Raw genomic sequence first — 27446 nt, forward strand, 5'->3', positions numbered from 1 at the left:
CAGATGTCTCCGTGCTTGCTCACACCCTTCCTGGGATGAGCAGCTCATGACTCTGCAAAGCAGCTGGTTCCACCATGAGACCCTCAGCTTGTTATAAAGTCCCCCCCGGTGAGACAGGCAGGCTGATGGAGCGTCACTGTGGTTCCTGGCGCCAGCCTCTGTTAGAGGAATCATGTAAGAGGAGCAATCACGTAAGAGGCCAGAAAAGATTGAAACTGGCCATCGTGTCCTTTGTCTCCGTGATTCTTTCCCCCTTTTCTCCCAACTATTCCTCTACGATATGGTTCCTGGACTTTGTCACCTTTGGATAGAATTTTGCTTGTGATTGTCCTCACAAAACATATTCTCGAGGGGCCTGCCTGTGGGCAGGGGCCCGTGTCTCCTGTGAACAGACTGGACACTCTTCAGAAAGCCACAGATGCACGGTCTCTTTGCAGCAGCCATGCCTCACTGCTGCCAGTGTTGAGCTTATGGCCATTAATACCCAGGTCCCTTTGTCCCCAGCAGCTCTCCCTGGCCAGTGGAGGGCCACCACTGCAGTCAACTGCAATGGATTCATCGATGGCCCTGGGGGAGCCCATGGATTTCGTCCTCCCAGCACGAGATATCTATCTCTGCTGGCACTGTCCCCAAGGCCTCTGCCAGCCAGGCAGGCAGCAAATGGGTGGGTTGCTTCAGCCAGGAGAATGTTCTGGGTTAATGTTTGCAAGTGACCCTCCCACAAGGAAACGCCCATGCACTAACACACCACCCTCAGGGCCCCCTCTTTTCATACCAGTTTCCCAACGCAAAGAATAATCTTCATAACAAAGCCCAGAGGCAGAAAAATCAGAAGAGTCCTAAAAGATACATTTCAGTTTTCAAGTTTTTGTTGTTTTATTGTTTTGTTTTCCTCCAAAGCTGTTGCAAGTCTGAGTTATACAAAACAAGCTCTGGCCACCCCACCCATGTCAGCCCAAACAGCATGAAAACTTCTGGCCCGACAAGGCGAGTCCCCCACCCCCTGCTGTCGCTCTGCACAGATGTTTCCTTTCGGCTTCACTGGCCCCGTGTCAACAGAAATGTGGTCGCTTATGGCGGCAGAGAACTTTCCACACTCTCTTCAAAGGTAAGAGCATCCAGGTGCGCAGCTCCAAGAATACTGCGAGCGAGCGAGAGAGTGAGCGCAGCCTCAGCTCTTAGTCAAAACAAAAGACAAAGGCCATATCACCTTGACCTCCACAACCCCCATTAGGAAGAGTCTTTTGTTCCTTTCCAAACCTCGTTGGCCTGGCGCTGTTATTTGTTCAAGGTCTGCGGTCTTGTGGTTAGGGCTCCGTCTTTTGGTGAGCGTGGGCCTCTGGTCTGTGCAGTTCACATGGGCTTCTCTGTCCAACCGCCTGCAGGTGGGACAGGATGGCTGGAGTGGACTGGAGTTGGGAGATTTCCCTTCCTCCAGGTCAGTTAGGTTCTGATAAAACCCCAGCAGGGTAGAGTGGGGACAGAGTCCCAGAGAGCAGCTTCCAGGCTCTCGGCCTCACGTGGAAAGGTGTGACTAGTTGGCCATCAGCTGTTACCGGTTAGCCATTAGCCACTAATATAACTGCCGTGGCTAAGCTAGCAAGCGCGGATTGCGGATTATGGATTGCAGAGAGGTGGCTTGCAATTAGCAAGTAAGGATGGTTGGCAGAGAAGCAGATGGCAGGTTGCGGATCGTGTGGCTCCTGCTTCCTATGTCTCCAACCTAGCCGCCAGCAAAGACTATAGGGGTGTGACTCTCCAATCTATGGCTCCGTGGGTGTTCCTTTTTGGCCTCACCATGTCCTGTGTTCTACTGTGGGGAGTGGGACCAGAGACCCCGCAGGACACCCTGCATGACAGTAGGCTCTGGTGACAGTTCCTCCTGAGGGCAGGCCTTATGAAAAAGAACAAAGCTAGAATATTTCAAAATGGTTCCTTTTTCCCTCCTCCCACCAGAAGCACAATGGGGATTCTCCTCTGAAGTTCACTGAGAACCAGGTGGCGCCCCTGGAGGTAAAACACACAAAAGACTAGGTTGCCCGGAGTTTTCAGCTCCCGGAGTCATGCTCACTGCAGCAATTTAGCAGTTCTAGTCCAGGTTTTTCTTCCTCCTGGTTCCTGCGGAGGTTTCCATGGGTTTCTGCTCAGGCAAGTTGTGATTTGTGACTTTGCCTGTTGGTCTGTCCCACCTGGGCAGCAGTGATTGGCCCTGTGCCCGCCCCTCTCTCACAATCTAAGAGTAGTTGCTTTTTCAGTTTGTTCAGTTCTAGCATCTCCCCCTCAATGACCCCAGGTGATCGCCAGGTCCAAACTTCAGGGAGCTATCCCAGCAGTGAATTGGGAGCAACTCCAGACCTCCTTGCCAGGACGTTAACCCCCCTTTCCAGCCATGGCCCAGGTCCAACTCCCCTGAGGCCACTCCCACCTCCACTGCCCTGGTACGTGCCATGCCAGGTCTTGCAATTATTTTGATGAGGAACCTAGTTCTTCCCACAGCAGGGACTTATCTCCCAGCGCGGGCTGGGCTGTAGTCGGACCCTAATCCTTGGTCTAGGGGTGGGCACTTCTGCTGCCTAAAGCATTCAGGGGAACAGGGGACCAAGACCCTGTCTTTATCACAGGTATGTCCCTTTCTTTCCTGATGAAAGCCCTGACTTTGGCAAAGGAAACCTGCCAACGCTGCACCTTCAGTGTCCTTTACAGTGGTGCTGTCCTATACAAGCAGAAACCTTGGGTCTGAATGCCAGCGCACTGCACCCTGTAGTTGCAGGTCTTTGAACCATGCCGTGAAGGTCTCCTGGTTTTTACAGCATACCGCAAGATGACAGTTGGATGAGGAGCCTGCCATTTTTTTAAGGCTTTTCATAGCAGTTAATAAGCCGGCCAACGCAACCATTGTTATAATTACCACTGGCCTCATACCACTGTGTGGTGGGGGCTTTTGTGTCACCCAGCGCTTCACCCTCCCCCTGTACCCCATCTCAACCCACCACAGGCAAGTCTTGGTAATGACGATGCTCTAGCATGTCCTGGCTTGTCGCCAACCCGCTGACTACCCCCCAAGGGCCTCTGCTGCCATCTGCCAACGACTGACCCCGGTCCCAAACCCTAGTCTAAGGCCATGTCTAGGGCCAGCTGCTTAGGCTGGGTTTCTCCCCAGAAGCAGAGCCTGAGATGAGGACTCGTGCTCATACTTCATCTGGGAGGTGGTCCCACAGGGAGCGGGAGGGAAGGGCTGGGGAGAGCGACACAGGACGGAGAAGAGCTGATGAGTCCTGAGCGCTGGGGCGTGGCCCCACCAGCACGTCTAGACAAGTGTATGGAATTCTCTCTCAGAATTGTCCACCCAAGGGTCAAATGGAGCAGCGTTTCTCCACTGGCGCCTGCCCCCCACGGTTGTGGGTTGGCTCGGGAGGCGATACACTTCCGGGCTGCAGACTTGAAGCCAAGCAGCTCCCGCCCGTGTTCCGTGACTGGTGTCAGAGAAGGAAGAGCAGGAAGCCGAAGGTCTACGGGAAGCCCTGGAAGCAAGGCTGCCAGCGCGGAGTGAATCGGAGCCTGTCCTGCAGCTGTGTCTGGCCAGGGGCATCTGATGCGTGAAGCTTTATCCAACCATTTCCCCACTGACTGGTGCTTACCCTGTGGCCATTCTTTGCAGGGCTGGAACTAATACTGGGATAAACTTCTTTATATTTCATGTTTTCACTCCCTTGCATCTTGATTTCTTTACTTGGGTTACATTCCCAGAAGTGGAAATACTAGGTCAAAGGAAATGCACATTTTTCAAGGCTTATAATACACGCTGCCAGATTATTTCCCAAAAGTTTGGAATAGCATAAATTTATGCCGTTGGCAGTTTATATGTGAGACCACTGCCTTGGTGAGCAATGTGCAAACAACTGTTAATATTCTAAATTCATGTGTCTTACAGGCTTGACTTTACATGATTTGGGAGACCAAGGAATCACAAATACAATAAAACTAATTTGAATATTCTACAACATTGCATTCTGTCCGTACGTACCCCCCCTCCCCCCGCCAAGCTCTCAGTTGCCTTTTGGCTGACTTCAGTGTTCTCTCCCTGATGTTTATTTAATGGCCACTAACGACAGCGCTGGTCATCAGATGAAGCGTGGGTTTCTCCAGGACAGTATTTTTCCAAGCCTTTGCCTTCAGCTGTTTCTTCCCTTATTCTGAGAGCTGCAGTTATCAGACATTTCCAAGAAATGCCTCTTGGAGAGACGTTGCGCGTTTGGAGTTTTGTTTCATTTGTGATGTACATTCTTTCCAGGGAGGGGTAGCCATTAGGGAAAGGTATGGGGTGGCAGAGACAGATGCTACCCTAGCCCTCTCCTTCCTCTAGCTTCCTGTAACTTCTTAGCCAGCCAGCCTAGTTGGGAAGCTGTCATACGTACAACTGGCCTGGCCACGCCTCACCTGTGTGTCATCTGTCTGATGTCTTAAATCATTAAGACCCAAGCTTCTAAACTTGGTTCAAACTCGAGTTGCACCTTGACCACCGTCGGTGTTCCATGACAGGCAGTCAACCAGGGACAGGGAGGAGCAACAGACTGGTTTCTGCATTGTCGTCGGGAGCAGTCATGGTACCTGTAGGAAGAACCACTGCGAAAACACTGAAAACTACTGAAAACCCAGGCTGTGTTCTCAGCAGGGCAGCAGCTCCAAGCCCAGGCCAGGCAGCTGCTTCTCTCCACAAGGATGGACCTGGCCATGCCGGGAAGAGGTGCCCATGCCAGGACCTCTGGAACCTGTCTGCAGGGGCTTCAGCTCCCATTATGTTCTTTCCATTAGGCAATAAATTCCTAACTCCTTACCCTGTTTGTCTAACTGTAATGCAGAGAGCAAATGCCACAGCTAAAATACTCTCCCTCGTAAAGCAGCTCCTTCCCCAGGGTCCTTTATGATTGATGAGGGAGTATCAGAGCCCCTGGAGAAAAACAAATGCTGCTCAACCCAGGAACAGACGGAATTGCAACAGCCTGCACTCTCAGCAGAACACAGGCTTCTGGGAAGAGCCTTCTGGGGGCCGTCGAGGGTGGCCTTCTGTGTCCCCAGAGTCTGAAGGCAGGCTGAGGAAGCCAATGACAACATCTGTGAAGCAGCCTTCTTAACGTTGGCAAAACAAGAAAATCTTACAAAACACCAGGGAGTGGTTAGAAAACACAAAGCAATTTCAAAACAATGAAAAGAAAGGTTGGCTAAGGACCAAAGTGGCCCTAGGGAGCTTGGCCTGGATGTCTCGGAGGGCAGGCAGCAAGAACGGGGCTTCCCTAGGACCTGGGAAGGCTCCGCAGCCGGGCAGAAGCCCTGGGTGTGTACCCGGCAGCGTGTGTCCTCCCCTCTCCTCCCCAGAAGCACCCAAGTGCAGAGAAATGAAACTGTGTGTGTGTGTGTGTGTGTGTGTGTGTGTGTGTGTGTGTGATTCTTACATTGAAAGCTCGACAGAAAGAAAATTTCACAAAAAACGTATCATAAGCATTTCCTTTAAACCACTTTTCCGGTTGGTCCCTATTCCAACGTGCTTGTTGTTGTTTTGAACTCCTGCAGCAAGAGATAAATGTGTCTCCCTGGGAAGGTCCATGACCAGGTCCCCCTGCCCCCTGCCCTGGAGCAGATGTCTGGACCTGAGGAGACAAGGCGGCGTCTTGGCTTGCAGCTGAAGAACTCAAGGCACAACCAAACCAGACCAGAAAATAGACTTTAATTTTACATGTACAAATGCTGCCTCCAATTCATAACACTTCAGAAAAATAAATACAAACTTCAGCTTAAAAGGGAAAGTGAGCCCCGCGCCCCAGCGTTGGGGTGATGTGCGTGTCACCCCAGGAACCCGACTTTCTGCCTCTTGGGCCCCAGGCTCTCTTCCTTGTGCAGGACGGTCTGCAGGGAGCCGTGCAGCACCTTGCCCACGCGCTTGCCAGTCTGCGGGATGGAGAAGGGGTGGGAGAGGGCACATGTGAGGCGTCCTCTGGCCAGGACAAGCTGCGCTTTCTGCCAGCTGGCCATTCCAACACTGCACACAGTCTATCTGCTCCACAATTAGACAAATCGATACCAAAACACCACACAGCTCCCAACAACATAACAGCTACATTCTGGAAACACCTCCACACTAAAAAAAAGAAAGAAAACACACGCAGACCCCGGCAGCGAGCAGCAAAGACGCCCCAGCTATAGGCTCACGCTTAGCAGTCCCGTGGCCATTACAACAGCAGCAAAACTGTCAGCCAAATCTGGACTTGGTTGTCGCCAAATGGGAGTTACAAGTGACTCTACATTATCAATCCAATACTCCATTTAGAAACGTAGAAACTTGGGGTCAGAGAGGGAGAAGACAAGCAACTGTTTCTGGCAGGTTCCTTACCTCCCATTCAGAAGCCCCCCGCCCCCCAGCCCCCCTTGGCTAAGACAGCAGACCTCCGGCTCACACCAGCTGTTCTCCAAGCTCCATGTCTGGGGTCAAGGGTGCAAACGGAGAATTCCACGATGTGACCCAGGGGGCAGGGAGCCGCAGGCACTCCCAGCCAGGCCCCACACCTGCCTCAGACGGAGCCTTACCTCCATCATCTCGAAGATGCTCTCTGGCTCCAGGCTGCCCTTCCCCACTTTCCTCATGCACGTCACGACTCCCTTGCTGGTCACGGACACCAGTAAGCTGGCCAAGGAGCAAGCCTCCTCCTGCAGAGTGGCGTCCACCACATGCCGGTAGCCAATCTGCAGTGAGGGCAGCAGAGCACACAGGTGGGCAACGCACACCCCAGACCCCCTCCTGACAGCCTCCCGGAGGGAACATCTGGGCCAGCAAAGAACCCACACTGCCCACTCAGGACCAAGATTTAATATTCTGCTCACGTGGAAAGTACTGGAAGCAATGTTCAACCATTGTATTGCAGGGCACCATGTGAGCCGTGTAACAGAAGCATGAAACAAAACTATGGGGTGGGGGGCTTAGAAGTATAATTCAGACACCATCCAAGTCAGAAGCCACAGAGGGTTTCCAACAGAGGGGCACAGGAAGAAATTCACATGACGCCACGTGGATGTTTCACTGGTGACAAAGATGAAATCAAGAGGGTCCATGCTAAGGGACATGCCCAACAATCAGTCCAGTGCAGGTGGCTTTGGCCAGTGCCAACGCTGCACCATAGCCCAGGTTTATGAAGTGATTTTCATGGAATTAAACCTGACCCGTTCAGTCTTCTCTTTATGTAATGAATCCTGCGTGGGATCAGTGACACTCTCACCCCACACGGGCTCTTTGCACAGCTTGGGAAATGCCGGTTACACATTCGCATCAGCAGCCAGACGTCAGGCTCCACAGGCCTGGAGCGAATGTGAGAACCACACGTGACCTATTACACAGCCAGGAGCCGCTCCAATCCCCTCGTCTCACGTATGAGGACACTGGGGTTTACCTTCCAACCAGCCTATCCCTACACAAGCAGCCTAGACCCCATAGAGCTGAGGGAGTTAAAGGAAATATGCCTGCAGGGTGTTTCGGTGAAATGCCCAGTATGCAGAAGGAGCTAACAAACTCTGGCCATATGACTACGAACCCACTCGTGTGCCCCCGGGACTCCACCATCTTTTAATTAAGTACAAAAGAAAGAGACAGTTAATGACTGCTCAGAAAGATAAAGCTAAGACCAAAGACTGAGGACACAACACGGAGGAACCTGCCGGATACCCTCAAACTACGGTTGCCCAATTTAGCAAATAAAAACACAGGACGCCCAATTAAATTAAAAAACAAAACAAAACAAAACAAAAAACGAACAAGAAAAGAAAGAGCTGCTCACAGCAGTGGTTTCTAATATAATCAAACTATTGGTTTCTAATATAATCAAACTACTTCTATACGGTTTGTGAAGCTGTAACTTTTCAACCTATGAAGTATCCTGAACGAGTTGGGGTTGAAGGAGACCCACCAGGAAGACAAGCACCATCAGATACAAGCTTATACCTTGCACAGGGTGACGATGCAGGGGACATTCTCCACACTGAGCCGGATGCAGTCATAAGGGTCATCAGAGAGTTCGATGTCCTTCGACCCCTCTTCATCCACCAGGACACGAACTCTTGGTATCCTGGAAGCAGGAGCACAGTTATAATTCCCACTTTTTCTTGAGATTGAGAGCGGGAGTAATAATCCCTGTGTCTCACAATATGGAGTCGTGCTATGCCTATACTGTCTATCATTCCTGTCAAAAGTGCACAGGCGACCCTGCAGTGCAGTGAGGAGAGGGCTTTTAAACACTGATGCTTGGTCAATCTGACACGCAAAATGAAGCTGGATCCCTACCTCACACCATGAATAAAAATCCGTACCAAATAGACTGCAGGTGTAAAGGTCAGAGATAAAACAATAAAGCTGTTAGAAGAAAAACTAAGAACATCTTCATGAGATTAGACAAAGATTTCATGAACAGGACACAAAGTGTTGACAATAAAGGGAAAAAAATGATAGATTCAGTTATACTGTAATTGAAACATACAGAAATATGTGCACGTGCACACACACAAACAGAATGTGTATTAAGATTATGTACTTCGTCAAAAGACTTCATTTAGGAACTAAAAGATAATCCCGAGTGGAGAAAATATTTGCAAATGTGCATGTGCATGTGTGTGTATAAACTGACATATTACACAAAGAATTCCTACTAAATACAAGAGAAAGACAGACAACCCAATAGAAAAATAGGCAAAAGACCTGAACAGAGACTTCATAAAAGAGGCTGCTCATGTGACCAGTAAACCACAGAAAGGGACTCAACTTAAATATTCACCAGGGAAATGCAAATTAAAACTATAATGTGATAGATACCAAGACACACTCACCAGAAAGGCTAATATTAAAAAGACAAGGGTTGGCAAAGATAGGAGCAACCCAGAACTGACACAGCGCCGGTGGGAGTATCACTTAACAAAAGCACTTTGGAGAACTGTGTTGCAGTGGTATCTACTAAAACTAAACACAGCCACACCCTGTGACCCAGCACTTCCACCCCATCCAACAGAGACGGTAAATGTGTGCCCAAAGACATGTACAAAAATGACGTCCGTCACTACTTGGGGTCGTAGATGACACGCATGAGCAGTAGACTGGATAAATGAAGGCATAAGCCCACAAGGGAACAGCACACAGCAAAAAGCACACTATGACTCAAGGTCACCAGGCGCTGTATCAACCTAATGTTCAGCAAACGAGGCGGACACAAAAGAGAAGACACCGTGATTGCATTTATAACAGGACCAAAGCAACCTGTTTTAGGACAGTGGTTATCCTCAATGGGTGTAGCGATGGCATGGGGTACAGGGTGGGAAGGCTTTGGGGGACTGGTAATATTCTGTTTCTGAAGCTGGGTGCTGGAAAGCAGTCAGTTCATTCCAGCCTGGGGCGGAGGAGCCGGGAAGACGGAGGTGGTGTGTAACAGAAACAGTGGTAGTGCTTTTCCCTGTGCCTCTAACAAAAGCATCCGATGCTGGCCATCCCTACACAAGCCAATATCCAGAACAGATGAATTTCAGCCATAGAATGTCCATAGGGACCAAGTCCTGGCTGAAGTCCCCAGGATGGAAGTACTAAGTAATATCCTATTTGGACAAATCAGTTTGAATTTTGGTATGTTAAAACATAAGCGCACGTGCACACACACACAACCCTTCCCAACCCTTTGGCCACAACATGGTTCGGGAAAAGCGCTAGGGAATATCTGCTAGAGAATGCCCTCTATCCTTCCTTCTAAAGGGGCCTGACTTACTCCAGGGGTCCCAGGGCCTCGCACAGTCACCATTCCTTGCTGCCTGTTCCTATTCTGGGGAGACTATGGCTGCGCCCGTGACAGGTGTCCCCCCCAACCTGAGCAGCTGAGTTTCACCAGCCTGCTGCATAGTTGGCCCAACACCTCCCCACAGCTAAACAGCCTCATCTGCTTCCACTCTCTCTTTTTGCCCCGGTGCCCATGGAAACCAGCTGGCAGACAGGCCTGAGGTACAACAGATGGCAACTTTCTTTCTTCCCCAATGGTGCCTAAGCCCAGTCTGATGCTGCTGGCATCTGCTGCTCAAGCCCCCACAGTGGGCACGAGTGCCAGGCCCACCCCTTGACTGTCTGAGCCAAGAGTGTAGTGGCACAGCCAGGGATGGGGACTCCACAGTTTTCATTATCAGCAAATATTCCATCTTGTCATTTCTGACCTAAATTTATTTAATTTTGTTTTTGTTTTAAATTACAGAGGTAGTCTAAATTCACCATAGAAAAACTCTAAAATACAGATAAATGTTAAATTGCTCATAATATAAGCACTGGAAAAATAATCACAACGACCATCATGTGATATATATTATTTCCAGACATAGTAAATATGAGAATTACCAAAAGTAAAATACAACAAAACAACCAACAACAGGATGAAAGGACTGTATTCAGTGGCTGGTTTTCCACATGAACAAACCTCTACGTATTCGGCTGTGTAGGTGCCAGCCCCCTACGTTGGGACACCAGGTCTTTTCCAATCTGTCACCACTACAAAGCTGTGATGAACATGCCTTGACTCTCTCTGCTCACTTACCCAGTGAACCCTCAGGCTACATCCGAGAAGCATCCACCCCTCATTTCCTAATGCCCCAGGGCCTCCAGTACTGTCACGTAAGCTCTCTTGTGGAACGAACACCCCACCCACATATTTATTTTCAATGCTGCAAACTTTCCTCAGAGGAGCTGGTGCACAGAGCGGGGCAAAGTCTATAGCATCAAACAGAGAAAATGTCAAGTCTAACACCGTTTAGGACCGTGTCCCTTGCTACACAGCCTGTCTGGAAAGCTGAACCAGAGACCTAAGCATTTCCTGCTCTTGACATAAAGCAGATGGCAGGTTGCTACCCTGCTTTCAGAACATTCACATGTCCAGTCAAGGACTGTGTGAGCACCTACTGTGTGTCAGGCACTGTCCATGGTGCTGGGGGTACCGCAGAGTGCAAAACAGGAAAACCCCTGCCCCCATGGAGCTTTATCCAGTAACAGGATTTGGACAGTTGACCTGTAGTTGGTTTCTACTCTTTTTGTTACTCGGCAGTGTTTTAATATTTTTCTACATGGAACCTGTTTACTTATGAAAATAACAATACAGGGGCCAGCCTGGTGGCTCAGGTGGTTGGAGCACTGTGCTCCTAACGCTGAGGTCGTGGGTTCGATTCCCACATGGGCCAGTGAGCTGCATATATGCATATATTTAGTTTTAACTTGGGAAATCTCTGTTTTCTGGAGCTTACCATTAAATACCACTATGTTCAATGGTAAAATCCCTTGTTATCTTCGCCTATGAGCTTCAGGAGAAATTTCCTCACTGTTCCATCACATGCGTCTGCTCAGGTTCCCCACAGGCCCCCGGGACTGCTCCAGGGAGATTTACCTTGTATTGAAGAGAGCAGCCTTCACAGCAATGGAGATGGCATCAAACAAATTTCCACCACATTCCAGCAGCTAAGGGAGACAGGGAGTGAGCAGGAAAGAAAAAATAAGCGTCATGTCTTACTTAAGTATTATCCCAATTAAAGGACACTGGTTCCTAAGAAATGCTGACTGTTTACAAATACAGATAAGAACGCATGGCTGCTCTCCTGGCTCAGTGACATGGCGTGTTCACGGCCTTGTCATGGCTGTGCTTTCATGGGCCACCCGTGCGAGGTCACCCTTGGCCCTGGCTGAGGTACCGCCACTCAGGCCTCGGCTTGCAGGGAATCTCCTCTAACAGGCGCTGCAGCCAGCCAGGCCTGCACTGAAGGAGGACGCGATCACCTTTAGTTTGCCCCTGATAGCTCCCAGTTGCACCACAAGCATTACTCGCATCTTTGCCAGCATGTGCCCGGCCTCCAAACAGGTAAAAACAGGTGGTCACTGATGCTGCAGCTGCTACCAGGTTCACGTTTAGTGTAGTTACCTACCGCACGTCATTACCATGTTCTACATTAAGTGTACTAACTACTAAGGTCTCTCATACAAATTTTTGCCCAAGAGCAGAAGTGCTGCCTGCACTTATGTGTGCTCATTCAGCAGGAAGGGTAGAGCATTATTAAGTGGAAGATGACACATCCTTCTGTCCTGATTTTAGAGAAGCCTTGGCCTGAGTTTATGGAATAAAGCCAACTGGGCTCTACCAAGGAAGAAAGGAGAGGATGGGAAAGAAAAGTCGTGTGTTCCCGTGTTTTTGCTCAAAGTCTGTCTCCTCTTCATCTGAGGGCTGGACCCTGTCGAGCTGGCTCATTCCTGTATCCTCAGTGTCCAGCACAAGCTCTGCCATGAAGGAGCTTGGCGATTTCTTACGGAAGGCCCTAGGCGTGGGCCTTCCAAACTCAGCTACGAGTCACAATTATACCTGGCCCGTCTCATTCACGCCCAGTGTAAAGCTAACTCCCACCTTTATTTATGCTTTCCAAGCAAACCTCACGTGCAGACACCATCTTTCCTACAGCCCTGAATAATTACTGCTTATTAAAATATGATCCCCCAGCCTATATGACCACCTGGCTTTAGGACTGCAGCTCATTTGTTCCGCAGCTGGACTAGCTTTCCCTAATCTGGGTCAGATTTGTCTGCTGCACAGCAAAGGGCTCCAGCCAGACTCCTGAGTCAGACTGTCTGTGTTTTAGTCATCTTCGCCACTTAGCAGAGTGACAGTGAGTGGCACTAAACTTCTGTGCCTCATGGAGGGGAAAACCACAGAGTTGTTATAAAGAGTGAATGAGTGTTTGTGAGGCTCTTAGAAGTGTGCCTAGCACATAGTAGGCACTAGTAGGTGTTTTAAATAAATACTGAGTTGCTCTTTCATTTTCCAGCTGTCCTCACAGACTGAGGGTGCCTGCTGCAAACTCCCCAACCTCATCGTTGCGAGCAGAGGTTCCTAACGATGGCTGTGCTTCAGAAGGCCAGACCCCAACTCTGATTTTTAACATTCTAGCTGATTTGCTGAGGGGGCTGCCGTCCTCCACAGGGGGCAAAGGGTGAGCCCACTCTGGGCATCAGGCTGCCTGGCCAGGCCCCTCATGGGCACCACACGGAGGGGAGCCCAGGTCGGGCAGCGTGGGTCAGACACTCTCCTCTGCCATTTGCTGTCCTCTGAGCGTTAGTTTCCCCCTCAGTAAAGCAGTCAGACTTCTCCCTAGGGCGGCCAGGAGGTTTAAATGAGATCATGTCATTAGCATCCTTGGCACGTAACAGCTGCTCACAGACTACCTTTCTCTCTGGCTGCCAAGCAGGCCCAGCCTAGCAAGAACCTTTCTGCAAAACACAGTGGTAGAGCCAAGAAGCAGAGGGAAGAGGGGGTGGGATGTGGAGGCTCAAAGCGGGCCAACTGGGCTGTCAAAATAAGCCCAGATGAGCTGGGGGGAGAGCGGGAGATGCAGGACGGCCAGGGTGACTGAGAGCCTGGGCTGGGGTCCCAGAGAAGATCGCAGGTGCCACCCTCTTGGGGAAGAAAGTCCCTCCTTGTAACAAAGCTGGGGCAGGAGCAGAAGGCGGAGACAGGTTTGCTCACAAACACACCTCCCCGTCAGATGCACGAATCCTAGAATGCTTCTCTTAGGGGAACAGCACAGCTTATTTTGTTAGCCTTCTGGGGACGAGGGGTTTCTTTTCACAAAGTAGAATACTGTGATTCATAATAAGATACGTATATTTGGTCTTGGCCTGGTTCTGGTACCAAGCTCCTAAAACCCCTGGAATTTCCTTGTGAGGAGAGTGATAGCAGTGTCTTCTGCTATGTTAACGAGGTGACTTCTGGACCCCACCTAAGGACAGGGACCAACTGCCAAGAACCAATCATGTTGACTAGAGGGTTGGAACTTTCAGCCCACTGCCTGACCTCCGGGAGGGGAGAGGGGCTGGAGGTTGAATCAACCGCAAATGGCCAGTGATTTAATCCATCATGCTGTGTACTGAAGCCTCCATAAGAACCCAAAAGGACAGGCTTTGGAGAGCTTCTGGGCTGGTGAACAAGCGAAGGTGCGAGGTGGGTGGCCTGCTCTGTGCGTGGAAGCTCCACGCCCCTTCCCACAACCTCACCCTACGCATTCTCCCGCCTGGCTGTTCCTGAGTTACATCCTTTTATACAAACCGGTGATCTAGCAAGTAAAATGTTTCTGAGTTCTGTGAGCCGCTCTAGCAAATTAATCGAACGCCAGATGGCAATCATGGAACCTCTGACCTGTCGCCAGTCAGTCAGAAGCACAGGTAACAGCCTGGGGTGCGGGACAGTCTTGTAACTGAACCCTTCACCTGTGCGATCGGATGCTACCTCCCTGGAGACAGTGTCAGAACGGAGCTGAATTCTCAGACACCTGCTGCTGCCCAAGAGCTGTTTGTTGGTGTGGGGGACCCCAGCCCCAAGTTGGAATTGGGTCCAGGAGCCCTTTCATAAGGCAACCCCCCCAAACCTACTCCTAGGAAGTACAGCCCACCAAGAAGAAAGCATGTCTCCTCACAAAAATCCCGCTCCTCCTGCGTCTCCCCGCACTTTTCTCAGATGCCCGGGCTCAGCGCCTCGGGCACCATGTACAGCCGCTGCCAGGTGCTGAGGCGACGTCCACAGCCCCTTTCCTTCCCACGCCCAAAGCCACAGACCACATCCTGGTCCTCGTCACCACCCCCGGGGCCCATCATAAGGCAGCCTTGTGACCTATCTCCCCACCAAAGGTCACCTGTACAATGGCCATGTGACAGAATCCTCACAGTTAACCCACTTGGCAAACACCAAAGCCACTAAAGAACTAGGAAGCGTGAAGAGTAAAGTTTCCATGAACTTAAATTCCTACTCTCATAAAATAACCCAAGTGGGGAAAAAGACAATACCGGAAATAAGTGGATAACCTGACTGTAGTAGATTTCAAGTAAATGTGTCTGTTAAGCTGAGACTTCCTGGGCTAGTTCCTTGACCTCTCTGTGCCTTAGTTGCCTTACTTATTCCTGGGGAAAATAACAGTGTCCACTTGCAAAACGATGTAAGGGTTAAATGAACATGCACGTGAAGAACGCATCGGCCACACAGACGAAGACGCCCATTTGTCCTGCTTCTGCCCAAACTCTGTCTGGCGCCATCGAGACAGCATCTCCGCCCTGACAACCTCGGGATAGTTTTAGGTGCTTCCATGATATGCCGGGCACTGTACTGCAGGGTGGCATTACACACATGCTACTATACACGTGCTGTGTTTAAGAAAAGAACCATCACAGGAGACCAATCTTTTCCCAACTAATCTCACCCTGGAAGTTGAAAGTATCCCCGAGGAGGGAACAGGCGCTGGGAGGAAAGCAGGCCAGGTGGCCTGAGCGAAGGCAGCGGCGGCCGGCACAGCCACGTGACACTCACCAGCACGTCCACGTAGAGAGCCCAGCAGTGCTCCCCAGGGCTGATGCAGAGGGCCTGCAGGTCCACGCTGCTCTTGTTGCTGAATATCCGTGACAGGGTGTTAGCGATCTCCGTGCCAAGGTCATCGCCTCCTCGACCTTCAAATTCAGGGGTCGCATTGGCTGAACTATACAGAAGGGCGACAGAAAAGCTGGTGGGTCTTCTCAGATGCAAAGAGCACCGGAGCAAGGCTTTATTCCAGTTGCCCTGAGGGAGGCCGGAAGAGCCGGCACTCTGAGGAAAGCCACTGACACGAGGAAAGCACGGCATTGGCCACTGTCCCAGCCTCCAGACACAGAACGAGCCTGACCGCAGCCGGCCCTGGCCTGTCAATGTGTGTGACAGGAGTCCTTCCTGACTCGTGACACAGCCATCTTTATCCACAGAACAGAGAGCAATGGCAAAGGGACCTGGGGCCAGCAATAATTCACTCTCTCTCCTGGAGAGGAGAAGAAACACTCCTCTCTGGCGGGCCCAGGCAGCCGGGAAGCCCAGAGAACCGGAGTCTGGCTTACAGAGGGGTTACATTACATACACCATCCCTAGTTTTTACAGCTTTCGATTACAGGATGATATTCTCAGAAGAAAAGCCACAATGTGAAGCACAGTGACCTTGCTGGAATGATCTAGAAGGCATGCGTGATAGTATGCCAGAGCTACGTCATTAACGCTACATTATCACTGCACTGAAAAGCAGGACAATGAAACGGGAGAGACAAAGTGCTGGCTGATGAAACATCAGGCCCTCCCTTTCACTTTACTTGTATTGCTCAAGAGGAAACCTTTTCCATTTTGGCCTCTTGAATCTTATGCCCAGTTACCTCAACAAAGAATAAAGAGGCATCAACATTTGCCACTCTTAAGTGCTACTCAAGTGTTTAACAGGAAATTTTTGAGGGTTTTGGCTTAACAAAAACAAACCCTTAATACGTCTGTGAGATAAGTAATCATTTTACTATAATGAAAAAGGCCCAGAAAGGTAAGAAACCATTGCTTCAGTAGGGTCTGTACAAAACCACATATTGAAGCTTTCTGTTCCCCGGCCCATCTGCCCATCCACTCACCCATCTGGGAGGTACTCAGCCCCACGCTGGGCACTAGAGACCTGGAGACCATGCAAGGCGGGTGCAGACCCAACGTGAGCACAGCAGGAGTGGGGGGTTAGGGAGGATCTCAGTCAGTGTTGAGGGTTACCGGAGACCTCAACCCCGAGGCTGAGCAGAAGCTGGTGAGGCCACAGGTAGGCGGGGGTCAGGGGACCAGGCAAAGCAAAATCTGTGTGAAGGCTCAAGGCTGTGCCCACCCTAATTGTGAAATGCTAAAAGAAATCTCACCTAATATATTTAAATGTCCCTTTTGTCTAGTCCATTCTAATGAATCCTAAAACAATCAGAGTGTATTGTTACATAATAACTTTGCTTCTCGAATCATATAGTCTTCCCTTACCACCACAAGCCCCCAGCACCCCAATTTAAAATCCCCAGGAGGAACTTCATTACCGCCATAGCAACCTGACTGGTCCCTCCCTGCCTCTGCCAGTCTCAGGCATGGAGCCATGAAAAAAAGCTAATTTCTGGTGAAATAAACAAGTCACCAGAGACCAAGCTTATTTTGCACAGCCAGCAAAACACAACCTGTTCCTAATTTAAACACTAAGCAATCAATATTAAATTCCATATTTTAAGTGTTTAAAAACACATCTATATAGATCTCTATGTAGACAAATCCAGTCAGAGATGCTTATGCTTAAAATGTTTACCTTTTCTAATTATAGAGGGTCATGTCCTCCTGGGTGTGACTGATTGCCGGGGATGATGCATTAACGCTTCCACAGCCCTAAGGGATGGTTTACAGAACTTCCCGGTCCAACTGGCTAAATTAATCTACCTATAAAACCACAACCCATCGATTTTTTTGACCGTGGGCTAATTTAAAGTGGAAAAATTTTCCCATTTGAAAAGATTTTTTTTTTTCCTTTTTAACCATGTCATTCTTTCGGCACAGCTGGTAGCCAGGCAGAGAAGAAGGTTGAAGCAGATGAGACCATAGAAAGCTCTTGGGTCTGGATGGTGCCCTGGCCATGGAGTAACTCTGGGGAGGAGGCTGGAAAGAAGGAAGTAGTTCAGAGTAGGGAATAGGGTGCAGTGTGTTGTAAGATGAGAAAAGCCAGAGCCCCTGTATTCTGCCAAAGGATGAAGAGCTGAAGAAGAAAAATGAGGGTTCTACCTCATTATTAGGGGTGCTCATAGCACAAGGACCCTTTCTGATAGTGTTGGGTAGAAATGTAGACTTGGAAAGGGACTTAGAAGCCATTTCCAGAGGACAAGAAACCAAATGCCTGCAGGGGCCAGCCAGGGAACTGCAGGTGTCTCAACGAAAGGCTATACGTAATTAACAGGGAGAGGTGGCAACTGTGGAAAACTTCCCGGCCTTTTCTAACGGCATTTTAATTCACCTTTTTAAAAAACCTCCATTAATGAAAGAAAAACCTCCCGGGTGGGATGTGGCCTTCAGAATGACACTGTGAGACCAGAGATGGTCCAAGTCTCTCATTTTACAAGAAGAGAAACTTGAACAACTTTTTGGAATGTGTACCATGTGCAAGACTCCACTCTGAGCACTTTACACGTGTTAACTCATTTAACTCTCACTTCCCTGCAAGGGAGGCAGTATTGCTGGCCCCATCTTAGGGACGACATGACTGAGTCACAGGAAGCTTCTAACCCAGGCAGCCTGGCCCTCTCTGCGAGGCTTTGCTGGTCTCTCCCTGAATGTGTCCTTGGCAGACCTGCAGCCTCACCTCAGGCAGGTTAGCTTTCCTGGGGCCTGTCGTGGGCCTCAGTGACGAATGGGTGCGCTGGTCTGAGCCTTGTTACTAGGTCACAAATGTGAGAGTCAAGAAATGCAGACCACGGGAGTCCTACAAAAAAGCTTCTCTATTAGGTATAAAGTTGAGAGAACACAGGTTGGTAATCCTAGCCCCCTGCTCACAGGTTTCACAATATATTCTGCCAGTAGGTGAGTATATACTTGGTTTTTCAGCATAAAAGTGCTTTTTTGGTTTTACAATTAACACAAACCATTTCAGTGCCTTCATAACGTATGACCTCGCCCCTCTTCCAGGGCTGTTGGGAAATCGCTTACTGAGCTGGATACACTAATAAAAATCCTGGGAACGCTGCCCCTCCCAGTTCTCACCCCTCTTGACTCATCACCTCCACTCCCCTCCTCCTGCTTGGCACATCTCTGTCTGGTGTAACTGGGGTATGCGGAGCTCAAGGCCATGTCTACCTACAACAGGACTTCAGACACTAGGCCCATTGTTGTTTCCCTCACAATCAATCTAGGCTGCAAATCCATGGAGCCTTCCAGCCGGGTCAGGCCAGGCTGTGGCAGGAAGAGTGACGGGAGTGGGTGCCCGGGTCCGGCCTCCCCTCAGCAGTCATCCGGCTCCCGATTCCTCTGCACGCGCTCGTGTCTGAGCCTGCAGAAGCGGCCCCATAAATGGGTATGGGGGCAGTAGCACATTTTGAACACTCTGTCATCTAAGCCCTTGTTTGAAGTTTCTGGGAGAGTTATCTCATCACCGCTGGAGGCTTTCAGAATACAGCTAGCCTCAAATGGCTTCTGCAGGTGTCCTGTCTGCTTTGCCCACACCCCCGCCCTTCAGCCAAGAACAGTGCGCCCTTCAAGCAGCACTAAGCAGGTAGGAACAGAGATCAAGTGGCTCCACCCACCAAGTCAGGGCTCAAAGCTTATGGGCCCATATTAGTGAAAAACACGTAATCTCATTGACAAGTAGTTAAGGTCCCAGAAGGCAGCGACCAGCGTCGGGCCTACTGAGATGCCTATGAATGACACATGCGCTCCCCACTCTCCCAGTTAAAAAGCGAAGCTAAACCGCAGTTCCTAAGCCCATCAACATGGTGGTCAGAGCGCTGAGAAGCGATTTGATGGGCCGCCACCTGGTGGTAACCCAGAGTGACACACCAGCTCATTCAATTCTTAACCTTCCTCTGGGCTGTAGATAGAAAGCATCTTTCCTCAAGTTTCAAAGTTCTTATTTAAAATGGCCTATTCTCAGGCAACGACTCACAAACCAAAGACAGGAGACAGAAGTCAGAAGGTCCGAGTTTGCTCCCAGTTTAGTGAAAGTGCTGCCAGGCATCTCTGGAGCAGAGCTCAGGAACCCCAAGTCTTTACTCCTCCACAGATATGGGGCGATTGGGTGCAACAGGGCACCCTTTCCAAAAGGCATCATTCCCATGACACAGGGAAAATGATGGGGTGGGAGGCAGTGTCTACTACCTCAGGCTCCATGTATTGTTCCAAGTGGACAGACTGAAGTAGAATGAGTTAGCAGAAAAGCAGTTTGTTTTCCGAGCCCTCTCTATCTCTGGGAATTTAAATAATTAAAACCTGGAAGTGGCTGATAAATAGTTAGGTCAAGCCGGGCTCAGCCTGGCAGGAGGGAACCCCCGCCTCCAATTACTTTCCTCCCGCTGGGTCAGAACTCTGTTTCAGCCTGCGGATGGGGGAGTGCCTTGAGCATTCGGCAGAGGCCCCGATACCAGGGCCTGGGGAGGGGCGGGGGCAGCAGCCTTTCCGCTGGGCACACCCACAGGTGCCTAGAAGCCGTTCCCATTCGCTGGACTGGAACAGAGGGGTTTGTCTGTGCGATTTAGAGGTGCTCCTTGCAGGCTCAAATGAGGTTCTGGGAAAGGCGGCAGCCAGAGGTGCTTGGTAATGTGTCCCTTCTCCATAGGAAAATGGGGTTTTGTGACTCTCTCAGGGTAGTTCTACCTCTGGCTGGATCACACACTAACTGGGCTACTTACAGATGCTACAGTTTGCCACCTTGAGACTATCCATTTTGAGAAAGAGACTCAGGAGAACTACCTGGGAACTGGAGCATCTAGGTCTGTTGGGGTTCTCCTGAGCCTGACAATGGGGGGCAGAGAGCAGCAGGCAGCCACTGTCGGCCAGGAGAGGGGCTTACTCCTAGAAGCCGGGTCTCAGGAAGAGGCAGCTAGCTCAAAGCTCCTCTCACCCCAGAGCCGCCCTCCCTTTAAAGGGGGACTAGACAGGGATGAGAGCAGCAAGCAAACCTGGAGTCATGTTCAGTCACAAAGCGACTGACGCGTCCGCTGCCCCAAGCACTGAGTGCAAACACCCTCTCTGGTGTGCCCGGTGACTGTTTCGTCTGTGTAAGGAGAAGAGGGAGAAGATAACGAAGAGGAAGAAAAGGAAACAAACTACAGTTCGTCACACTGGGGTCTGCTCCTCAGTGACTGTTTATGGCACTGACTTAGGCAGATCAAGGCCAGGAGAGGCCTTCTTCTTCCTCCAAGGGCAAAGGAGGAGGAAAGCTGGAAGCCTGGACAAGGTCACGACCACGCGCAGTAACTGAAAGAATGGGCCGACTCCACTGCACAGCTCAGACGGGTGAGAGCAGCTGAGCAGAACCAGGAGACGAGACTGCTCTGGGGGGCGGGGCGGGGCAGGGGGCAGGAATGGGCTAGAAGTAAAACTGGCCAGAAAGATGCACGCAGATACGTTCTGGGACCTCGAAGCACAATAACCCTCCAAAGCTGGCCTCCGGAGGCTGCGTGAAGTCGAAAGAGCACAGACTCGGTCGGATGACCTTGCTACGTGACCCAGGGTCACTCACCCTCTCTGAACTCATCTGTCTCACAAACAGTTTGGAAAGGAAGACTGGAAGACTGGAACTTGCTACACAAACGTGGGTTAGCATCTGTGCAGAAAAGGCCTGAACCAGCAGCCCCAAGGCGGCTATCTGTGCAAGGGCCTGCTTACAAGGCTGGCTCTCAGCTGGCTTCTGGAACCTGGCTCTCAGACTCTTCCCCGTCAACAGTAAACCCACTGTGCCTAGAGCATCTCTGCAGAAAAATGGTTTATGCTCAACACGTGCTTTCCTTCTAAGAGTCTGCAATTTTGGTGTGTGTTAAGCAGAAGGTGCTCTCATGACCAGCCCCCAAAATATCCTGGGTGCTACGTCTCTAATGAGTTTTCTTGGGCAGAATCATCACACACATGTTGCTGCATTTTTGTTGCTGTAATACAGCTTAGCCATGAGTAGAATCATATGCTAAGTCGTGTGAGTCCACCCAGCAAATCTCTGAATGTGGGGTGGTCTTGGGGACCCCCAATACAGTATCACTATTACATCCCTGCACCTAGCATGAGGCCATAGAGAGCCTTACCCACCTCAGGAAGGCCTGCTTCCCCGCCTGGCTAGAAGTGGAATTACAGACAGGAGAGGCGACTGGGCCAGCAGCCCAACAAAAAGCCCCAACCCCTAGAAGAGGGAAGTGACAAAAGGGCGAGAAATAACATTGACTGAAAGCCCTGGGAGCCAATCACTGTGCCAGGTGCTCTCTGTATCATCATTATTTCATTTCCTCACCATGACAACAGTATTATTATCCCCATCTTTTAGATAAAGAAACGTAGGCGTAGAGAGACCACTGAGCCCGAGGTCGGTCACACAGCTGGCCAGAGCAGAGGCTGGCGGGCTGGCTGCAGACACTGCTGAGTCGTAGCTTTTCCCAGCACCCACAGTGCCTGCCTAGCGGCCGCTCCCTCAGCCTGCCAGTCTGCTTGGCAGGCTCTAGCCCTTGCTCTGCCAAGCAAGTCATGAGAAGTTTACTGCAAAGACAGAGCAGAAAGGGAAACAGGGCATTTTAGATGACCCTTATCATCCATGTTTGGTATTTGTCAAAGCACCGTGATACCCGTCATCTCCTCGGACTCTCATGACTACCATGTGCTGGGTGGCCTGCAGACACCCTGCTTTTCCAGCCAGGGAAAATGAGGCCCAGCGACAAGGACAGAACTTGACCCAGCACCTCCTTCCACATATCCCAGCTCCTGGCACAGAGCAACTCAGTAAATACCTGCTCACTGGATGAATGACGATTAAACACAAACTAACAGTGGGCTTAGCCAGAAACCAGAGGTTCTTTCTCTGACTCTAATAAATCATTTCAATCTTCAGCTTTTAAATCATTTTTCTTTAAAAACATCTGCACAGTACTGACCAGTCAACAAAGAACTCCAAGTAACCTTCATTTGGTTTCTCCAGCTTCGGCGTCCCCATCTCGGCTTTCACTCCCACCAAGATGTCCGTGTGACCCTGTAGACACGTGCAAAGTGGGTCCCCACTCAGGGCAGGCAGCCAGGCACCCGACCACCTCCCTCCTCTCCTGGACACCCCCCCCGGGAGGCTTTCTTAAGAGCAGCGCTGGGACATGGAAAGTGGCCCTTGAAGGAGATGAGGGGTCCTTCAGATCTAGACAGACCCTCTCCCAGAGTTTGCTTTGGGTTTTAGATTTCCCTCAGAACAATCTGTGCTCCGAAAGCCTGGAAGGGCCCGTGGCGGGTTCCCTAGGGCCTACCCATTCCTCCCATGGGCACGGGCTATGGCCACGGCACTCACCAGCTTGACCCTGGCAGACCCACTGGTGTTGGACACCACGTCGGTTTCCACTTCCACACACCGGTAGTCCTCACAGCCACGGCCATCCACCCGAAGGTCTTCCTGAGTGCGACAACACAATGCTAAGGCTGTGATCCCAAGGCGACAACGGACTCCTAAGCCGATCACTCCCTGTCCTTCCTCGAGAGACACATACAGCACAACAGCTCTTTCTCTAAGAGAATCAGCCCCACTTCTGGATGATACAATATTACTATTTTACATATGAGAAAATGGAGACTCAGAGAAGTTAAGCAACTTGTCCAAGGTCCCACAGCTAGGGAGAGCAAAGCTAGGTGTGCACCCCACGTCTGTCCTGGGATGCAAAGACCACAGTACATGCCACTAGACAGAACAGGCACACAAAACAAACAAAATCTCAACAAGAGACACAACAATAAGCTGCCCCTTTCCCAATCTGCAACTCCAAAATTGCACCAGGAAGTATGTGTTGTCAGAGCCACCGGGCACAACCATCTCAGCTGTACCTCTCCTGACCCCCAAACTCAAAAGGATGTACTCTGCGAACAGCTAAAAACAACTAGCTCCTATCTTTTAAAACACACATTCTCTAGAACAGGGTCAACAAACCCAGGCCTGCAGGGCCACCTGTTTTTGTAAATCGTCTTATTGGAACACAGCCGTGTCCATTCGTTTAAGTAACTAATGGCTGCTTTCACGCAATGACAGAATGGAGGAGTGACAGAGACCGTATGACCTGCAAGCCCCAAAACTTCCCTATCTAGCCTTTTGCAGGACAAGTTTGCTGACCCCTGATGCCGAAGATGGGTTTCCGAGGGGTCTAGGTACTGCATGTCCCCTATCCTTGCTTACTTCTTCAATTATTTGCTTATATCAGTATAACTTATAGGGATCTCTTTTATGCTGTGGTCATAACCCAATACTGACTGCCATTATTCATCTTGTTGCTCAAAGTGTTCCGGATTTGGCCACTGGGAGCTCCTCTGGGTGGGTTCCTGCATTTTCAACGTGCCTCCCACCTTTTTTTAGCACTCTTTACTCTCCGACAACAAAAGATGTTCCAGACTCTTATATTTCCCCTGCCTCAGCCCTGCAATCAGCCCTTTCTCCAAGGAGCCCTGGTTACTTTTATTGGAGAAAAACCAGACTCTGGTGCTAAGTAGGTTCACTGCTGCCGGGGTATCACTGCTTCTAGTTTCTCGGCAGACAAAGTTAGAAAATACATGTACATATACTAACCCACACAGACACACACCTGTATTTATATCTGTACCTGTCCACGTATCTATTAAAAAGCCACGTATTCATACTGATATTTGGTTGTAATCTTCCTCGTCTTACTTGTAACTTCTTTCTCAGACAGGGAGAAACATGGCTCTCATTATCTACAATATATTTATGTATTTGTTAAATCTTAGTATAAACATAGTTTCAGAATTGCTAACCCATACCCGTGGGAGAAACAAATTTACAAACAGAGCACAGTATTTGTGTAGAGTTCTTTTTGTCTTTAGCCATATGTTATCCAAGTTATCCACGCAAAATATTGTTTTCCAGTTGTCTTCCCCCATCCTCAGGGTGGCTCTGTGACTCACTTGTACGGTTACTTTTAATTACCTCGTTACTTTTAATTACCCACTTACTTTTTGGATGTGGACTTTCACCGCGGCTCTAAGAGTCAAAGCTTTCAGAAAAGGTGTGCTCAGAGGAATGTCACTCCCCCCCTTATCCCTATTTTCATGTCCCCTTTTTCCTGCCCCTTTCCTACCCACACCAGGTAGGTAACCTGGTTCCTCTTTTTCCTTTGCACAAATGAGCAGATACACGAATATTTTTTATATCCCCTTCTTATATAAAGGGCAGCCTACTCCAGATGTTCTTGTACTCTGCTTCTTTTTGGCTCCTTTGGCCTAGAGGCGGTAGCTACTCCCTGTGGCCTCCAGTCGCTGGGCTCTTCCACATCTCTTCTTGGTTCCCTGAAACGCACGCATGTGGTTATGAAAGTCCCCTGAGTTATCTGAATTGGGTCCCATCTTCTGCCAGAACATAAAATCATTCATCCTCCTGTCCACAAATTGCTCTCTCTCTCTCTCTCTCTCTCTGTCTCTCAAGTGGCCTCATCCCCCAGTGGCCACGTTTGGGCCTAATGATTCTGTCCATCGACGAATCTGGAACTGAAGTAGAAGGGTTGGTTTCTTATACAGGGAAACTGTAACCCCAAGAGCTGAGAGATAACCACAGTCTCACTACCACATGGCCCAAGAAATAGAAAGCCAACTGAAGAGCGACGAGAATAAAACAAAGGCATAAAAAGCAGCAGAGATGGGCAAGGGAAAGCCTGAAAATCCAACTGCCCTTGAATTCCTGGAGAAACACTTAAGAGCCTTCTCATATGTACTTTTTGGCTTGAGCCAGTTTGTTGGTTAACATAACTAGCAACTGAATCCTCAACACACATTGTGAGGTTAATTTCAACTGCTTCTAACCGCCACCAAACCAAGATAAAATATCCCTGAAATAGTAACGGAATCAAAGGCTGAGGGAAAGGGAGCCAGAAGCTAAAACCAAACAGGACCAAAGGTGAAAAGTAAAACACAAAATGATTAGGTCTCTAGGGGCAGGAACAGGATTCCAGCTAGACTTACGGCGCACTGCTGGCACTCGGTGACCAGCTTAACCGCAGTGTAGGTGGTTTTAGAACTGAGTCAGTGGATAGATATCCCATGGCAGGCTCACTCACCTGCATTCTGACCTTGATTCAAAAGGTGTAAATTCTGTTCTGCTCCTCCACAAACACGGCAAATTTGTGGCCAATATTAACAATCCTTACGAAGAGTTTTATTTCGTCTATTAGTCTACATGGCTCTGTGATACAGAGCTGAACATTTACTAATAGTTGTGGCCCTAATGTGTCCATGGTACTGGTGACTGGTGAGAGAGAGGTTTGATTTAAAAAATGAAAACACTGTCCAACTCATCTCCCCTTGAAGGCCTACGTTACTGTTTAATGTTACTGAGTACCTACTAAGTGCTGGACACTGGCTAGGCCTTAAGGTATCATACAGACAGGTCAATAATTACCTTCCAAGATCCATGATGAGGGAGTGGCTGAGCCTCTAAGATCCATAGGATCAGGCTTCTGGTTACCTCTGCAACCTGATCTTCCACCGTTACCCTCAGCATGAGTGGACTCACCATCCTTTCCTTCTGGAAGGCTCAAGCGTACTTAATTCTTGATCAAGCAATTTCCTTAGCCTCCCCTGACCTCCCAGACTAGGCAGGTTTCTTGTTTGTTTGTTTTTTCCCTTCACAGCACTCAGTATAATTTTATATATAAACACACAAATAAATAGAAGTCATTTCTGTCTTTTCATCCTAGCAGGAGAGCTATATAAGGGCAGGCTACTTCCTACCCCTGGAGTCTAGCTCCGTTGAATGAGTTAAATACTGAGTCCTGAGGACACACAGAAGGGGCACTTGACGTGGATTTAGGAGAGTAATTCCACCTCGTTGGGGAAGGCTTCAGCGCATCAGCCCCCACTGCTTTAGCTCGTTTGGCTTCCAGGAACTACAGCACCCAGTTGATATACACACCTTATATCCCACTGCTTTGTCTCATCTTAGAAATAATAAAGGAATCGAAGACTGATGTAAAAGGAACGCCAGAAGAGATGAAATTAACCACGATAAACCACAAGTGAAAAGCAAAACACAAAACGTTCAGGTCTATACGGGCAAGAACAGGATTCTGCCTAGGCTTTGGGGAGACGTTTCTAACCTGGGCAGGTTACAGACAAGAAGGGCGCCCTCGGCTTTCCTCGGTAACTAATTACCAGGCTCTGATTCTGTCGTGGTCCAAACCAGGGACTGAAGGCTGAGCACAGAAGAGCTTAGTACAGTTACAGCTGCCTCTAGGGAGCTTAGTTCTCCGGAGGCCAAATGTCAAACAGCAAAAATTATGCTACTGCCTGTGGAGCCACTTTTTAAACACCCTTCCTTTATTTGTAAGGCGATTTACAGTCCCAAAGCGCTTTCACCTCGGGCGCCTTCTCTGTCGCTGCGACTCCCGACCACGAGGGGGGAAAGGCGGGCCAGAGGCCACCCCAGCAGCGAAGCGGCTCGCGAAGGCTGGAGAGAGGGCCCTGGGGCCGCGCTCCTTCGCTACGAGAAGGCCTCCGGGACCGGGCGCCCCGCTTCCCACCCGGGTTCGGGACCTCGGAGACCCCGAAGGCTGCGAGCACACGCACAGTCCTAACCCGACGCTCGCCGCCCGCTGCTCAACGCGCCCAGGTGGCCGGCTTCGGCCGCAGAGCTGTTTAACCACAAGGGCGAACGAGGGCCGGCCGCCCCGCAGGGCCGGGAACACCTGGCGGCCGGCGCCGGCGCCGCTGCGGGAGCTACCTGGATGCCGTGCACGATGTACACCTTCTCCGCCTCGCTCAGCGTCACGGACGCCATGCTGCCGAGCCGGCCCTGACGTCATCAGCCCGCGTCGCCCCCGCGCGGGCCGCGCCTCCCGCTCCTGTGCGTCATCAGCCTGC

The 27446-nt window shown here is 50.1% G+C and overlaps 1 protein-coding gene across 3 annotated transcripts; it reads right to left on the minus strand.

Annotated features, from left to right (window-relative positions):
• Positions 1 to 857: 857 nt before the first annotated feature.
• EXOSC7 (exosome component 7) lies at positions 858 to 27438 on the minus strand. Of its 3 annotated transcripts, none has more exons than XM_019724070.2 (8): positions 27307 to 27438; positions 22885 to 22986; positions 22487 to 22581; positions 15387 to 15552; positions 11436 to 11506; positions 7985 to 8108; positions 6580 to 6735; positions 858 to 1379 (listed from the first exon to the last, which is right to left on the minus strand). In XM_019724070.2, exons 1-8 carry the CDS (start codon positions 27361 to 27363, stop codon positions 1308 to 1310), a joined length of 843 nt encoding a protein of 280 aa, XP_019579629.1. In that variant the 5' UTR covers positions 27364 to 27438; the 3' UTR covers positions 858 to 1307. The 3 variants fall into 3 exon arrangements, with proteins under 3 accessions (XP_019579629.1, XP_019579628.1, XP_019579630.1); XM_019724069.2 differs by lacking the exon at positions 858 to 1379 and adding an exon at positions 5703 to 5943 and having other exon boundaries at positions 27307 to 27437; XM_019724071.2 differs by lacking the exon at positions 858 to 1379 and adding an exon at positions 5950 to 6133 and having other exon boundaries at positions 27307 to 27437.
• Between the last annotated feature and the right edge of the window lie 8 nt (positions 27439 to 27446).

The sequence above is a fragment of the Rhinolophus sinicus genome, linkage group LG10 (assembly GCF_036562045.2).
Source record: "Rhinolophus sinicus isolate RSC01 linkage group LG10, ASM3656204v1, whole genome shotgun sequence".
In the NCBI taxonomy this organism is placed as follows: domain Eukaryota; kingdom Metazoa; phylum Chordata; class Mammalia; order Chiroptera; family Rhinolophidae; genus Rhinolophus; species Rhinolophus sinicus.